The sequence below is a fragment of the Atractosteus spatula genome, chromosome 7 (assembly GCF_055471065.1).
Source record: "Atractosteus spatula isolate fAtrSpa1 chromosome 7, fAtrSpa1.hap1, whole genome shotgun sequence".
Lineage (NCBI taxonomy): Eukaryota > Metazoa > Chordata > Actinopteri > Semionotiformes > Lepisosteidae > Atractosteus > Atractosteus spatula.
The window spans coordinates 33,458,014-33,475,048 of NC_142712.1; the positions used below are offsets into that span (position 1 = coordinate 33,458,014).

The 17,035-nt window shown below is 43.5% G+C and overlaps 1 protein-coding gene across 3 annotated transcripts in view; it reads right to left on the minus strand.

The window, feature by feature from the left end:
- Nucleotides 1–3,151: 3,151 nt before the first annotated feature.
- LOC148830826 (monocarboxylate transporter 1-like) overlaps nucleotides 3,152–17,035 on the minus strand; it is a 38,176-nt gene continuing 24,292 nt past the window's right edge. For all 3 annotated transcript variants that reach the window (XM_088921895.1, XM_088921897.1, XM_088921896.1), the window contains exons 3-5: nucleotides 10,185–10,328; nucleotides 8,365–9,213; nucleotides 3,152–7,555 (exon numbers count right to left, since the gene is read on the minus strand). In XM_088921895.1, coding sequence (XP_088778021.1) covers nucleotides 7,284–7,555; nucleotides 8,365–9,213; nucleotides 10,185–10,328 — 1,265 coding nt within the window. In that variant the 3' untranslated portion in view covers nucleotides 3,152–7,283. The remainder of the gene's footprint in view (nucleotides 7,556–8,364; nucleotides 9,214–10,184; nucleotides 10,329–17,035) is intronic.

A 17,035-nucleotide genomic window follows, 5' to 3' on the forward strand; every position in this document is an offset into this window, starting at 1 on the left:
CCAGTGCTAACTGATGGTTTTAATGAGGGTGACCAGAAGTCCTCTTTTTGAGACCTAAAATATCGGTCCCACCGGGATTTATAAAATTCCAAAAATTGTTCGGGATTTTGTTTTTCTCGTTACTCAGACTGTGTAAACAAACATAGGCCTACATATTTTCGTTCGTTCCATGCATTACCGGTAGATGTTTTGAACTTACACGCAGCGTACGTTTAGTGTGTGTGTGTGTGTGGCCGTTTTTATGGACATGAGAAATAACATCTTGTTTCATTATATTTCAAAATGTTTCGTTAAAATTGATCATATTTGCAACCAACAACGACAGTTATGATTTCTCCATTTTTCCTCAGATGTTAAGACTTCTGTTGTGTTAAAATGAAAAAAAAAACTTTAAAATAGGGCTATATTTTAGTTTTTCCTTGTTTGCCATTATGGAAGAGAAATAGAAACCCTGCAACTGTTTAAAAGTTTACTAAGAAGTTTCATAAAAACTAGAGTTTAAATTGATAAATTGCTTATCCATACATTCATTTTCTAACCACTTCCAATTCAGGGTTGTGGGGGGCAGAAGACTATCTTGGCAAGCTAAGGGCTCAAGGCAGGGTAAAACCTGGACAGGATGCCACTCTATCGCAGGGCAGACACAAGCAGATACACACATTCACACGAGGGCCGATTACCTACTAGTGGGTCTTTGTGGGAGGAAACAGGAGCACCTGGAGGAAACCCACCCAAACACAGGGAGAACATAAGAACTTCCCAGGGCTGTTAAACCAAATGAAACCTAGGGCTCCAGCACTATGCTAACCACCACACCACCATGCTGCTCACTTACGTGTTTAGACTTTCAGAATTACTCTCCAAAATTATTCTAACACCTGTAGCATGCAAAATTGTGAGAAGTATCTCCTGAACGTTCTTACTCTTCTTCCAGGCTGAGCAGCTATTTATTAATAGCCGATTAATTCACAAGGAACAGACATAGGTGAGAGTAACATTAAACCAGAGCTTTTCTGTCTCCTTCTGCAGTGGTCAAACTGGTTACACATCAGGCACCATGGCTGAATAAAGGGAATTCTGAAACACCTATGAACTGGTACAGGTAGAAATCCCATAGATTGACTATAGACCTGACTATAAGAGTTGAAAGCAAATTGAAACATAATGCCCCATAAAGAAAATCAAAAACAGTCAGCCTGTGACTAAGAACCCAATAGGCGCGAGACACAAGAGGGCCCACAGGACCAGTGTTGGGAACCACAGCTGTAGGAGGTACAATGAGCCGTTAAATCTGGGGTGAACTAGCTGGTTACTGGCTTAATTTGACCAGTTGAACCACTTCTCCCAGATCTTCAAATGTTGGTTCTTTATAGAGACCTGAAAACCTCCTTCCTCTAGGACCAGGAACCGAGTCCCCCCACATTAATTAGAGATCTTGTTTAAAGATCCAACGGCATTGCTTTCAAGAGCAGGTGTGTGAACCCCACTGCCCTAGCTGAACTTGCACAATCTGGTATAGCAAAAACACCCTATTACTCGTATGAGCTGGTGTGGTAATTTCTCTCTTCACCTATCTGCCGTGTGGTAAGGCTGCTGATACAGAATGGCTGCCATGTCTCACGCAGATGGGTGCTGCACTTCAGTGCTTATAAGTGGAGACTCAACTCAACTTCATTTGAAACGCATTAGGATACTTGAGATAAGCTGTAGAAATGAGCATTTAACATGACATGCATTAGTACAAAACGTAATTAGAAGCGTTTCATTTTCAAAATATGCAGCGGTCATGTGCACCAGCCTGGAGCCCTGGGTCTGAGTGCATTACATTGAGGGTGATTTCCATTTTCTGTCAGTGAGACTTTTGACATCCAGCTACTACTCAAACACTCCCCACATGATCTTTTCACCTCCCTATAAAAAGGAGTGCCTAGGAAACTATTGTGGACAACCTGATTAGGGTGACTTGTACAAATCCCCTTTAACTGATGGTTTTCATCACACCATGCAAAGTATGGCTTGTTTGAACTATCAGGGTTATTAAGATTTAGCACCACAAGATGGCTCCTCATCCTTAAAAATACCCAAAACACAAAGCCAAGTAGATAGGATGACACAGCAGTAACCTGTTGCAGTAAAGTGTACTTTTCATGGTACTGAAAATCAAAATGAACTGGAAAAATGTAGTACTAAAGCACAAATCAGGAATGTTGGACTTCAATGTTACCATTTTACTACCATTTTCAAGTTTGTTCCACCACTGTGGTGTGGCTCTTCCTGTGGGGACCATACCCAACAGCAAATGCATTAAATGTTTTCCTGAGGATACTGGCAAGCTCTTGAGTCTCTGGATGGGGGGGGTTACACTCATTCCCTTCATGTAGAATAGAGGCTGGTTTTCAACTTCAGTTTCCAGGCAGCTTAAAAGCCAGTGGCCTCTTACCTCTGGATGTTTCCTTTTCATACTGTAAAGGTGCAAATGATGCAAGGTGTGTACTGCAAATGATACTGTAACCATCATGCTCCATTCAACAGCTCACCGCTTTCAAAAGGTGCTTTCCAGCACATAACAGAAAACATAGCTGGAGAGTTTTGATCATGCATATACATGAACATCTCTACCACAGCCTGTCATTTTCAGTCTCAAGTTGCCCCAATCTTATATTTCCCACTTCTGTTCTTTAGTCAGAAAGTGTTGATCTTGTGGGTTGAGGGCATTAATACTGTAAAGCACAGAGGGTCGGGGCCTTTAAAATGTTCTATAAAGGACTCATTGGTTCAGGAAATAACCTGCTGCATTGCCTGGAAAGAGCCATCTGGCTACAACCTTAGGTCCCTTCTAGGTACGAAAAGGTGATAAGTGTGAAATGAGCCACTGAGCTGTGCTGAAGGTCTTCAGATAAACTAAAAAAAACAGCCAGAACAAATGGGTGAGCTTTCTTTGTAAACCTTACCCTGGTAAAAAAGCACTTTTCAAAGCTGACTGCTGCTAAAAAGTCTTGCAATTTGCTCACCTGCAGAAGAGACTTTTCATAGACAGAAAAGGAAAGGTTGGGAATTTTTTCATACAGGCAGTGAGCCTAGAATCCAAAAAGGTTACATTTCTTTATTAAAAAAATGTGATATACACAAAGGCAAAAAAAGGACAAAAATCCATTTTTTAAACTTTTTATTCGTTCAAAAAAAACATCTTGATACCATAATACCTCAGATACAATAACACACAAACATCCAGAGATCATTGTCATTCGTTTTAGCTGGGGAGACACGGCTGCCACTCAGAAAACCTGCACACCCCAGAGGAAGTGGCACATCTCTGGCATTCCGTTTCAAACACTAGGGCTTCGTGACCACGAAGGAATCCTGTTATAATTTAATACCCTGTCTCAAATGAAAGAACAAGAATGTAGAGATGAGATGTAATCCTAAAAAAATAAAATACCTGCTTTCCCTCCACATTTGATCCCTAGAATATTTAACTGCAGCATATTGTTTTGATGGCCAGGACACCATTGCCATGAATGAACCATTTCCCGACTAAAATTCAGGAAACAGAAAACTGAAAAAGAAACACTGCATATTTTAAATTCTAAAGGTTCTAGACAAAAACTAAGACGACCGATTTCTATTGCATAAAAACTTCGATCTCAAATGTACAATATAAAAAAGTTTGTTGCTATGCATTTCTTGCAGATAAAAACAATAAAAAACTGGAACTTCGGCCCATTGGGAATGATAAGACCTAATCCTGGAGTAAATGGAAGCTTTTGTCAAAAAAATGATCTTTTGCCTTGACAATTATCACCCAGCAAGTGTAACAATTATAACCCAGCATGTGTAACATCATACACGGCACCCATATTTCACAAAAAAATTCAGTCACCATTCCAAAACCTAATGTTTCCACAAGTTCAGCAGTTTTAATATGGAGATTAAATATTCCTTCCTAGCCACTCAATGTGTTTCTCTTCAACTATCAAAGGTGGAAGACAGGAGAAATTCCTGAATATACAGAAGGTGCCAACTCAGCATTGAACAGCCTTCTTTGTGTTCACCCTCTCATTTCAGCTATTTCACCTATGGTAAAGGAAAGTTTAAAGATGCGGTTCAACACCAGTCATTCAAATAAGGTCAGTTCTATTCACAGCTCATTTGAGCTCAACCCCTTCACCAGTCACTGAAGATCAAGAAAGATGCAGGCTCTGGTGGCTGCCTGCTCGGGCGATGAATGTGGACACATGCAGCAGTGAAGGAGCAGAAAGCATGGTTTTATAAACGCACCTCTCTGCTGGTGTCCTCATTAGACCCGTGATGCCAATGATTTAGTCAAAGGCTGAAGTGAGCAGGTTGAAGTCCAAGTTCAATGTTTCACCAACATGGCCAGAGGAAGCACGAACCCACAGAACTGTGCTGTCAGTTATTAGAGGATATGAATGTAGGCACAACAAACTACTTCAAGATTGCACAATGGAAAGATCAGCAAATGTACAGGCACAGTGCAAACTGGGACAATGGGGACATTGTCTGTAGGACAGGGATGAGGCACACATGAGGCCAGCTGTTTCCAAACCTCCCCGGGAAATTTATAATCTAAACATGCAGGGCTTTCCAGCAATCACAATCATGCCTCAAGAACAAGAGGTCTTTCTACAGATTCTAAGAACTGATCATTTCATAAAAGGGAATGAGAAACCTGATGCTCTTTTTTGCTCTGCAGTTTGGTCCCTCTTAGGTATTTAAGAGGACTATTGGCCTGTAGAAAAATTAAGCAAAAATAGCCTGCACATACTACAAAGCCTGATATTATGCCAACACAATACCAAGCGTCTTCGTAAAAACTGTAAAAGTTGCAATACTATGAAGTGAATTTTCACTTGTAGACTTTTTAGCTAGATGGATTTTAAGAAATGTTACTACACAGAGGACATCAACTAAGTTTATTGTTCCTGTCAAAATTCATTTACTGAATCTGCCAGACAGTTCAATCATCCTGCCAAGTCTGATATGCTGTGAAATGTAACTTGTAGTCTACATTGAAAACTTTTGTGCATGGCATTTCTGGCCAGTTACTATTCCCACACTAAATGGCTGCTTGACTCACCAAAAAGACTAGATCACCAGGAGATGATTTAAACCCCATTTTGCATTCCCCCTTACCCCACAAGTGTGAGTACACAACTTGACTATTGGCCACCTAAATACTTATACATTGACTTATTCAATTTAATGCATTTCCAATTCTAGTTTTAGAGTCCAAGATGGAATTGTTAGTCATTAGTCAGCTTGGATTACCATTACAACCCCTATATTAGCACAATTTGCTCCCAGCTTGGAGTGTAAATAGAGCACAGGCAGAGGTACAAATAAACATCTGACAATGACAATACTGGCATCTCTTAGCTAACTGCACACTGCCCAGCCTGGAGCACTACATTAGGATTCAGACTAAATCTATGTATCAAAGGGCCCAAATCTGACTTTGAACAGAAGCCTTTCCATATCCTTTTCCGATTCCTTGTGCTTCACACATTTTGGAATGAGGGACAGACCAGTAAACCACTCCTGGGGTTTTGACATCTTGCCCTCCCACAACACTCCCCCCTTTTGTTGTCCACGAAGCTTGTCCGGGAACTAGAGGCAAGATGAACAAACCCAGGAGACTGACTCTTAGATGATCAGTCTACACACAAAGCTTAGAATTCATGTAAATTAGTTTTCAAGTTGTCTAACCTACAGCACTGCCAAGAACACATAGTTAAACACTTTCATGTTTTAGTATTCACTAAACTCCCTGCTTCCAGGCATCAAGGCACAGTGTTCAATTAAAATTAAAAATTTTCACTCTGTCTACGGAATGCCATTAGTGTACCACTTAGCCAGATATTTCCTGACAAAGGAGAGGTCAGTAATTGGCTTCTGTTGCATAAACTGTATGACAAGACAAATGTCAATCACTATGCCGAGGGTCACACCAAGGTACTTAACAGGTATCATAGCTGGTATTGACCTTATCAGTTCAAAAAAATCTACATAAAAAGCAATTTATTGTACATCAATGAATAAAAACATTAAAAAGTCTTCATACTGCACAGACGTTTAGGTTTAGTCCCTTCCTGATAGATGCATAGCAACAGAGGGCCAGAGCCGTATCTGAGGAATGATCCCGGATTCAGAATTACACTGGTGAGTGGAAGAGGTGGTGAAGGAAATTAACAAAGGACTTTGAGGCTGATGGATACCAACTTCCACCCAAGAGGCACTGTGGAAGACTGTAGACCAAAATAGCCAAGGGTGTACTATTACCGAATTTGTGATTGCAATAAAAAAAAACCTTAGAAAGGCTAAAGAGGCCTTGGTAAGGCAAACAGTGATGCAATAGGCATCTTAATAAAATCACCTTCATATATATATATAAAAATACACACATTCTTCGTGGTTCATCTCAGGAATCCAAGAGATGCACAGAAATGTTTCATCTCCTGAGAAGGTGGGTTTCAGCCTGAAGTCACCATACACAATCTCCAAACCTACATACACGCAAGAACAGGAACATTGACCCAAACTTAATCAAATCTTTGACATGCAAATTTCAATCCCAGCACTCTGATGGCACATTCCTTGCTTTTGCCCAGCATTAAAGCATCGGGGCTGGAATTTACCATGGAAAGGTCGGTGTTCTGACTTGCTCGGTGTTCAAACCCTTTGACGTGTGCTCATTTGTACTGAAATGCTGGACAGCCCAAAAGAGGCACAATACAAAATGTGCGAAGTTCAATCCGGACAAGATTCTTAAAAAACTAGCATTGCACTAAAGCTACCGGCCTACCAAACAGCGTCAACATGGAAGTGTTCCTGTCAAGAGTCAAAGAAGGGACTACCTACAACCTGTGCTACCCAATATCACAGTGATCGCTATTTCTTTTGCTCTCCATCTCAACAGACCTGATACATGTGGAATGCATCCATTGAGTTTTAAAGCACAACTATCAACATACCCATATGGTTTGCAACAACTCAGTCTAAGCTTGCAGCAGTATTTATAAAAACCTTCTCCAGAACTGTTTTTCCCAAACTGATGAAACAGGAGCAGAGGGGAATCAGGTACAGTACTTTCAGGGTTGACGGGAACACGAATATTTGCTTTATAAATACTGCTGGCACCTGGACCAAGTGGAATACTTTTTTTTTTAAAAAAGGCACTAGATATACACGTTTTCAGCTCAGGACGGATAACAATGGAAGACTAATCGGTTGGTTCCCCACACCCCAGTCCCCAAAACAGGGCATTACACCTTCTCCTCTGCTGCTTTCAACTCCTCGTCCGCTTTCTGCGGGGTCGCATCGTTGATGGCCTCCTTCTCCTTGATGGCTCCGTCAATGTTCGTCTCCTCCTCCCTGGCCTCCTGTTTTTCCCTGCGCTCCTCGGCCTTCTGCTCCTTCTCCAGGAGCCTGTAGTTAATGCCCATCCCCACGAAGAGGAAGATGCTACCGATGATCATGATGATGCCACAGCCATAGTAGGTGTACTTGTAGTCGTGGTACATGTCGTTCAAGCTGCCTGTTAAGATCAAGGGGGGGGGGGGGGGGGGGGGGTTTAGAAGGTCACTAATTAATCACATTTTATTAATTTAATCCACCTAACCAGTCTCAAAACTGAATGAAAGGGAAACAAACCATCGTAAGGTAACAGAAGCAAAGTCTCTTCCTTAGCTGAAGTTTACAGTTACTCAGATTAAATGTTCTGATCTAGAAATTAACAAGTCTTTAGGTTTGCTGTGACAATGTGGCTTGGAATTAAGATCACTAAAAAACTTCTCAGCATGCTGCATACTGAACAGACTGCCAAGAAGGCCAAGTCCACTTCATCTGACAGCGGCAGCAGAACAAAGCAAGAGCCAGACTGCTGCTCCTTGCAATTCTGAAGACGTTTAATGTTTGCAAATTTGAACAAAGTTGAGAGGCTGGGTCCAACGAGCTTAATGTCCCGGGGTACTGGGTCACTGCTGACTTCACAGTCATTTAAATTCAGATTAACTGAAGGTAAAGAATTTGTATAACACTTGCCCCACAACTCCAAGTACTGACTTTTACCATAACATCTGCTGTACTGTTTATCACTGGATTCCCAAACACTATTAGCCAGGCAACGCTGTTTTTATAAAGTACATTTGAATAATCAACTGTAAAAGATTTGAACCCTCCACCAGATATCTAACCTTCACCTGAGAAACAATATTTTTGAAGTTTTTAATTAGCTACTAATAGCTTAAGCAAAAACAAAATTGCTACTAAGTCTTTAGGGTTTGATACCTGAGACCCGGGTGAATCTGAATTCCTAATCACTGCAGTTACAAAAGCCCCACTCACCCAGCAGAGGAGGCCCCAGCAACACAGGGCCGCACTCCACAATCGTCACCAGGCCCACGGCGCTGGAGAACCGCTGCGCACCGACCAGGTCCATCAGCGTCTCGAACAGGACGGAGCTCAGCCAGCCGAAGGCGAACCCAAAGAAGATGGAGTAGATGACAAAGCCAGTGTAGCCTTCAGACTGGGGGGCCAGCATATGGCACACCCCGTTGTACAGGACGGAAGCTGCAAAGAAGTACTGGATCCTGGGCCTCACCCACTTGGTGCTGGCCACGAAACCCATGGAGGGCCGGGCCACCATGTCCACAAAGGCCAGGATGGAGAGCAGGAAGGCGGCCTTCTCCTTGGCAATGTCCTTGCTCTTGGCGTAGTTGCTGAGGAAGACCAGAGGAGAGAAGAGGCCGAAAAACATGACGACATTGCCTAGCAGGTACAGCAGGAAGCCCCGGTGTGTGAACAGGCTGAGGTCGATGAAGGTGTTGATCTTCTGCCAGACAGTTTTCTTCTCCTTGGGCTTGCCCGCCAGGAGGTCCGTGGCGGCTGCTGCATCGCCTGCCTTCCCAGCTTCCTGCAGGGCATCGCTGGGCACCTTCTTGGCGACCTGTGGCTTGGGCCCGATTGGCCTCATGAGGGACCCAGCCACACAGCAGTTGAGCAGCAAGCCGCCCAGGATCAGGAAGCTGCCTCTCCAGCCAAAATGGTCAAAGAACCAGCTGTTGAGAGGGGCCAGAGTGGACAGGAAGACTGGGCTGCCAGCCATAGCAATGCCGTTGGCAATGGGGCGTTTCTTGTAGAAATATTTGCCAATCATGGTCAGGGCAGGGTTGAGGTTGAAGGCCAATCCCAAACCTAGAAGTAGAACAAAAAAAAAAGATTAGGAACTTTTGCAGCCTTTGATACATTTTTTTAAACCTTGCATTTGGATAAAACAGCTGCTGTTTTAAAGGAAAAAATAATTGATTCTAGAGGCCCTGTATTGACATCTCTTTTCCAGTCACAGATTTGAACTTATTGGCAACATTTCAAAAGTCTAACAATGGAGTTACGGTCCTAACTTGTAATTTGTCCTAAATTAGAAACCGGACACTGTGAAAATTCATGCATTTTGAAATGCCAGCAAAAAGTTATGTCCTAGCCAAGAGTAAGAATTAATGCAAAATGGGACTGAGCGGAGGGTGAAAAAGTACAAGGGCATGAGCTAGGTCAATAACTTCTCTGTAAGAACTTGACATCAGTAATGGAGGATGTCGCTTTAAACTAAATCAGACACCAGAATAAGAATTTAAGCTTACCTAGGCTTGCTTGATTGCAAGTATCTAACTGATACAAGGATCATATCCAGCTGTTCATGCATCAGGACACAGCCAATTTTTTGCTGTACTTGTCCTTTTATGATTTATTCATATTATAGGCTGTCATTCACTTATAAATGTGAAAACGTCCTTTTTAAAAAAAGACAGGAAGTGCAGAGATGCATTAAATATGGACAAGCCTAATTAACAGCATGGAGGAGCTCCAGAAAAACCTCATTCTTGTGCCAGTACATCACATCACTGTTTATAAGAAAACATGTATCTCTGCTTCATTTTCCAACAGGGCTCAGCAGCTCTCGAGAGCCAAGTTGACAAAAACAAGAAAAAACCCCAATATGATTCAAAAACCAATCCCAAGGTCAATTTCATGAAGCAAAACAGGAAACTGATTCGGGTACTGACCCTCCCCAATCCTGCCCGATTGCCTTGGTCCTGGTGCTCAAGTCATGCTCCAGAGGTCTAGGACTCCTCAGCTAAAACCCCCAGGGGGTCACTGCAGGTGCTTACCTCCCACCACTCCCACGCAGAAGTAGAGCTGCTCCACGGTGTTGCAGAAGGAGGCCGCCACCAGCCCACAGCCCGACAGGCAGCCACCAGCGATCATGATGGGACGGCTGCCATACTTGTTCACCAGGATACTGCTGATGGGACCTGGGGGCAGGGGGACAGAAAAACTGAGCCAGCCGACAGGAGACATGGGCATGCGGCAAGTAAAGATCCCCGTGGAGGCCTTACGCTTCACTTCCGACTCCAACAGGGCTCACGTCTTGGCCCTGTGAGCGTGGTTACGTTCCCAGGCAAAGATCGGAAGCTTGTCTGCTAACGAAGTTCTACTGGCTTCCATTTTATTATGGAAATTAAACTTCAGATTCACTTTGTCTTTCTACCTTTTCACCTCAGTCATAAGTCAAATGTAAGGCACATAACTGAACATACCTGCTACTCCTCATGATGATATAGATGCCATTTCTGGGGGCTTACCTTACAGGACTGCTTAGAAAAAACCTCAAAACTAGCAGATTAACTCTTTCCCTTTGTGATTGCAAAACTTGATAGCGTAGAAGGAGGTAGGTAGTGCTTTTGAGCATTACAGCAGAAAATATTTCACAATGTCCACCTTAGGGTGCCTCTCCTACCTTATTATCAATACATCTATTAGGTGTGGCCCGTCAATTGACAATGTTGCAAAGAGATTCAAAAACAGGGGTTGGCAATCAGTCTAGAACTCGGCAGCAAAGGATCAGAAATGTAAGTCTTCATGAGTCAGACTGCAGAATTCAGACCATAGCTAGGGGGCAGCAGAGCTGTTTAGACTTCTTAGGTCTCTGCAGGCGTACACATGGTGATCAGCTCACATGTCTCCCCCATCCATCAGGTAAGCAACCATGCATGGAAAATCTAACAGACCCTTATTATTAGAAAAGAGAATGGTAGAATAAGTGTTAATTAGCAAATTTTAGGGCATTAAAAGATGGAGAAAATACACTACCGTCTTATCGTGAGTGCCTCAAATAGCATTTCACAGCACAGTTCAAACATTCAAGCAGTGTAACAGATCTTTCCCCCCTCCAAAATAAGGCCCCTAAGGCACAAGTACAGAAAAAGTATGCTTCTAATATGAGGTACAAACTTAATATAAAAAAGTTTAGTGCTTAGAACCTCTTTTATACAAGATCCTCCTCCCCTTCCCTGCTGCAAGCATTTCAGATCTTCACAGCCCAGTTTACAATATGACAGCACTGGAGAAAGACGTAAAAGATCTGTTTCAGCCGAGTTTACATTTTACAAAGTATTACTGCCCCTGCTTGAAATTCATCAATACTGCTACAATCTTTCCTTTTGCTGAAGAGTGTAAATAAGATAGAAATGTAGTTTATGGTGTTCATTAATTTACTGGTTGCTTATTTCACTAAAGGGATTGAATACTTCTGTCTGGTCCTCCATTTCTCAATTATCATCCTGTAGTCTAAGCAGATTCACTAAAGTGGGATAATTCATTTAGCTGGGAGGGGGTGTAGGCTTTAAAGTGAAATAGCACTTTTATAGAGGGACTGAGGAAAAACTGGTCTGTTCAGTGGGAAAGGTCACCTGAAAGAGCAACCAGGCAAGTAAAAGGCAGGAGCTGCATCCCTGTAAAAGCCATGATTCACCCCTGGGACAAGTGGACCTACACATCAAGCCACTCGGCTGCTCCCCCCTTATGCCATCATGAGTGTTATAAGACTACAAAACCACGGCAGAAGCACCCTCAGGGGCAAACCAGGCTCTGAGCTCATTTGGTTTTCTACAGGGAGGCAGAAAGTATACAGAACACCAAAGCAGTACTCGGAATGACTGCTTCCTTTTAGACCTTCCACAAACCTGGTCAAGCAATCAGGTGAAAGCCGAGAGTACAGGGAAACTTCATCTAGGATCAGAATACAGCCTGGAATACTACTTTACCTCCACAAAATTGGGGCTTTTAATACAGACACTAACCCCAAAAAGCTTTAACTAGTACCATGGGTAAGAGATAAATATCCCACTGTAATAAAACTGAGGAGAGCCGTTAAGTGGCTCAAGGGCCAAAAGACATCTGTACAGAGATTGTCATCACTCAGACTACCATAGGTGTTTTGCCCAAGAAGGGATGGTGCATAACCAGCTCGGAGCTGCCATTCTCATGGATATCTACATCTTAGCGCCCCCTACAGTTCACCAGCTGCCTGCAAGCTTGCAGGTCTATCAAAAAGTATTCTCCATTGGAAATGGCAACCAACATTCAAGACCCACACAACAAGATCAGCTACAAAAGTGGGGGAAAAAAAAAAACTCTGCCCTTCTGCACCAGTGAGATGAGCAGCAGTGCCCACACAGAATCGCACTCTGCTCTTCCCGAATTCCAATGGTTAAACAAGTTCAGCTACATTTGAGCAGGATGACAAGGAGGCCGTGTGTGTCAGCACGTCCCAGCATTACTACACTGAGCAAACTGTTCGCTTCTATCGTGCAGCTGGAGAAAAGGAGGGGGAAAAAATGCCTGGGCACAAGCCAACACAAAGCTAATGAGGAACTGTACAGCCTAATTGATGTTAATGAGCTTAATGCAAGGCTACTTGTGCTACCTCTCCCCCGAGCGTTTTCAGGGTATTTTTTGCTTAATTAGGCAATGCCTAAGCAGAGGTTTTGGAGATTGCCGTTCAACCATTAAAACGCAGGGCCTGGGGGCTCCGAGAGGCCCTAGCCACCCGCCTGCAGAGAGCTAGAGAATGGACAGAGTAGCTCATGGTGACCTAGTGTCTCAGGCTCTGTAGAATAAACACGAAGGCCTTCTCTCAGCTGCTCTGTGGCTCCTCTCATCTGCTCAACTGCTGAAAAATACAGAGCAAACAGGAAGCCTGTCCAGTTTCTGATGATACCACTTCCCTAATTTAGTATCAGTGGAGGCAGGTTTAATTCTCTTATCTGCACAGGAAAGGGGTTGGGGAAGCTCATACTGGCAGAATGGAGAGCTCCTCCAGCTCCAGAGACACACTGCAACCCTTCAGCTGGTGAGCTTGTCGGTATGTAGTGCCATCTCTCACTACCACATCTTCATAAACCACACCTGTAGTTCCTAGCCTGTTCCAGTGCTGCAGCAACAAACTCCACGCTCATTCTGAAACATGCAGGTCGCTACACCTTAATGTAAACCCCTCCCTTGCATTATTGCAACCCTAAGTCACACTGATAAACTTTACAAACCTTTTGCCCACAAAAGAAATTTCCCATGTTAGCGCTGTTGGGCTCCAAGGAATGTTTAACTGGGGTTCCCTTTAGTCATTTCTATTCAGTGTGTGCCCGACCACCAATGTTGCTCTATGAAAAATAAGGGTACTGAATTCTTAATCCACAAAAGGCCTACAGTGACAGCCGACTCAATAGTCTTGATGTAGTAGAGCTGGAAGAGGCAGATTGTTAATTTTGGTGAAGCCCTAACTGATCATTACTTTGGTACCCAGACCTTCAAGAGGCATTTACAAGTTTGCACCATAAATCCAGCAGCCATATCACCCTGCAACTCACAACTGGCAGTCCACTGAAGCTCAGCAGGTGAGAGCCTGGTCAGTACCTGGATGGGAGACCTCCTGGGAAAACCAAGGTTGCTGCTGAAGGTTAGTGGGGCCAGCAGGGGGCACTCACACTCCAGTCTGTGTTCGTTCTAATGCCCCAGTAGTGGCAGGGACAACATACCGTAAAAAGGTGCCATCCTTCAGATGAGACATGAAACTTGAGGTCCTGACTCTGTGGTCATTAAAAATCCTAAGGCATTTCCCGAAAAAAGTAGGGGTATACCCTTTACCAATCATGGCCTCCTAATAATCCCCCTCTACGAGTTGGCTTCATTATGGTTCTCCTTCCGATAGCTGGTGTAGTCCGTGTGGTCAGTGTACTGGTGCACTATGGCTGCCATCACATCACATCATCCAGGTGGGGCTGCACACTGGTGGTGGTGGAGGGGAGTTCCCATTACCTGTAAAGTCTCAAAACACCCGGGCCATTCAGGTCAGACCTTGGCACCACTGCAGTAATCCAGTCAGTGGCCAAACAGGCCAGTTCACGGCCTTGGCTTTCAACAGCAAGGCCACCCTGAGATCGTACAGAGAGCCATGTGCATAAGAACTGTCCCTGCCACATTCAGAACAGCACAAAACCAGCAAATGTGACTGACCTACTGTACTGAAGTTACACAACCTTCCTTGCCAGGCCTCAAGGAATCAAAAGTTGTTTATTAAGAGAAACAAACGGATATGTACAAGAGATAAAATGAGCAGTTTCCCTTGCCTGTGAAAAAAGGAAGAAGCTAACAAGCAGGCCAGGTCAGAGGAAGACCTTCCACAAAGAAGCAGGTTGCATTCTTGACAACAGCACGGCCTTGGGTGCACAGCCAAAACATGAAAGGCAAGTGAACAATTGCTACCAGTCAATTCACATCCTGTTTTAAACAACCTCACTTCCGCACACAGCCTAGACCACAGTTCAGTCCATCCAAAACCTAAATTGCACATTTCACATCTTACAGTGTTTAAAACAAAGCCAGCTAAGGGGAACAATTCACTAATGCCAGATGACAAAAGACCCAGAATGGTCTTCAGGGGGAAGGGGAATACAGAGGGAATTTAGCAGTCTCTTTTGGAAACCAAAGTACCCCTCTTTCCACCAAAAAGCACACTTATTTTAATTCAGAATCTGTAGACACTGGATCCAAACGGGATGCGGTAGGCCTCGCATAAGCCCTACCACAGCACCTGGTCTGAGGTTTGACAGAACACAAAGCAACTAGTATACAACTCACACTAATCAGTCTCCTAGAAAACCATCTAGACCGCACATTCGATGGAGTCTGCTTATACATAGCACCAGCCATTACTGCCCATCAGATGTTCAGACTGTGCGTAATGTATTTACAGAGTAAACAGGCTCTGTCAAAGTCTGGCTTCACAGACGAAGCCTGGGTTAGGACAGGTAGAAAGACGAGGGGAAAGTTCACGGTGTGAACAACTTCATAAAGGCTTTATGAAGAAGCTGCAGGAATGTTGTGCAATTCATATAAAGATGTAATGTTATTACATCATGCCCAGAAAGTCCGTTCTTTTTCCATTCTGCCTGACAGGAAGCAAACTCCAGGATGCGGAGCTGAAAAACAGCTAATCTCCTTACTCCATTCTGAACATCAAATACCTGTTCAAAAACATTTATAGTTTACCTGGCACACCATAGAATTCCAGGGCAGAAGCACAGACGGGAATAAAGATTGAAAAAGCTATACTCAGTGGAAAGGCCAGGAAGGCCAGACTGAGCACCTTGTGTTGGTTTACTTGGTTGCTTCAGAGCTGGCAAAAAAATGAAATGTTATGCACCAATAAATCATGCACAGTCTTTTGAATATGGTGCTTTGCCAGCAATCACTCACCAAAATTTGGAAGAATTTTCAAACTACAGTCTGCTTGGTTGTGAGGAATGTGAGAAATGTCAGCATCTGTCAGATGGACTAGAGCTAAAGCAATAACACCAATTACAGAAGACCACAGGCAGCGCGATGACTATTGAATAACTCAATCATCACAGGGGGCAGGAATCACTGGAGGGTTCTCTCTTGCCCGAGTGCTCATAGCCCTATACATTCAACTCTCACTCTTATACAGCTAAGAAAATATGTACAACTACTCTAAGACCTATTTTATGGTCCGTCTTGGATGGGATACACAGATACCTGGGTGATGAGTATGTAGGAATACAGGTCTAGCTTGTGCTTTAGACCATGACAAAATAAATCAGAATAAGAGCAAACCTGACAAATGAAAACCAACAATTTACAGTAGTTTTTACTTCTTTTAAAAACTTAAAAATGCCAACTGCAATCCCTCTTTCCATCAAACTCCTTCTAAGATCCAAAACCTATGAAGATTACCTGGCTGAGCTGTATTACACCAGTGCCTACATGTTGAGCTCTGAATGGAGTGACTGGGCAGGGTGAGAACTGTTTAGGCCTGTGGCATCACAATTTGTTACTGTGTGTAAAAGAGCCCTCTGGGACCCAAACCTTTTCTCAGACCATTCATCTGAAAGCTCTTTGTTCCTTCTCTAGTTAGGCATTTGATCCAGGGCAGTACTCCGATTGGACAGCAACCCTGATTAAAGCCAGGCAGGGAAGAGCAGTCCCATTGTCGATTGTGCTGTCCTCTCTCAGGCTGGGCTCTTCACTACGTGCGCAGTTCCCCGTCGCCGCTGAGAAAAGAATGCGTGTGTGGGCATGTGACGCCCGCGAGATGCAGTCCAAACCTTCCGTGTTGGTCACGTGACTCTGGCAAAACGTTAACCTCGCCCATCTCAGTGCTTCATTAGAACAGAAGGCATGTTTTACAAGAAACCATGAGTCACCTTTTCCCTACCCATGCAAGCTGAAAAAGGCATTTATATGGAGGCATCTTCACTGGATTCTCAATTACAAATCCACAATATGGGCTTTTAGGAAATAAGATGGTTTTTCTAGCAGGAGAGTTAAAGCACAGTCCCTAAACATACCTCTGCTTTCCTAACCACTGTTAAAAAGCATAGACTGACAGACCTTCATGTCTGAGCTTCTTTCAACAGAATTCAGTGAGCAGATCTTGAACAAAGGAGTAAATTCATTCCTGGAAACACTTACTGCTGTGTATAAGCCTGTTAGGTGCCACTAGAAAGCCAGAATGAAAAGTACATTTAATGAGTATAACTGAAGTTTTGTTTACCTCTAAAATGCCTGGTCATACAGCAGAGAAATCAGCATTCATATCCAGAATGGGCATCTTTATTTGGTCCAATATTAAAACCAGCATAGTACTGTACAAAACATAGAA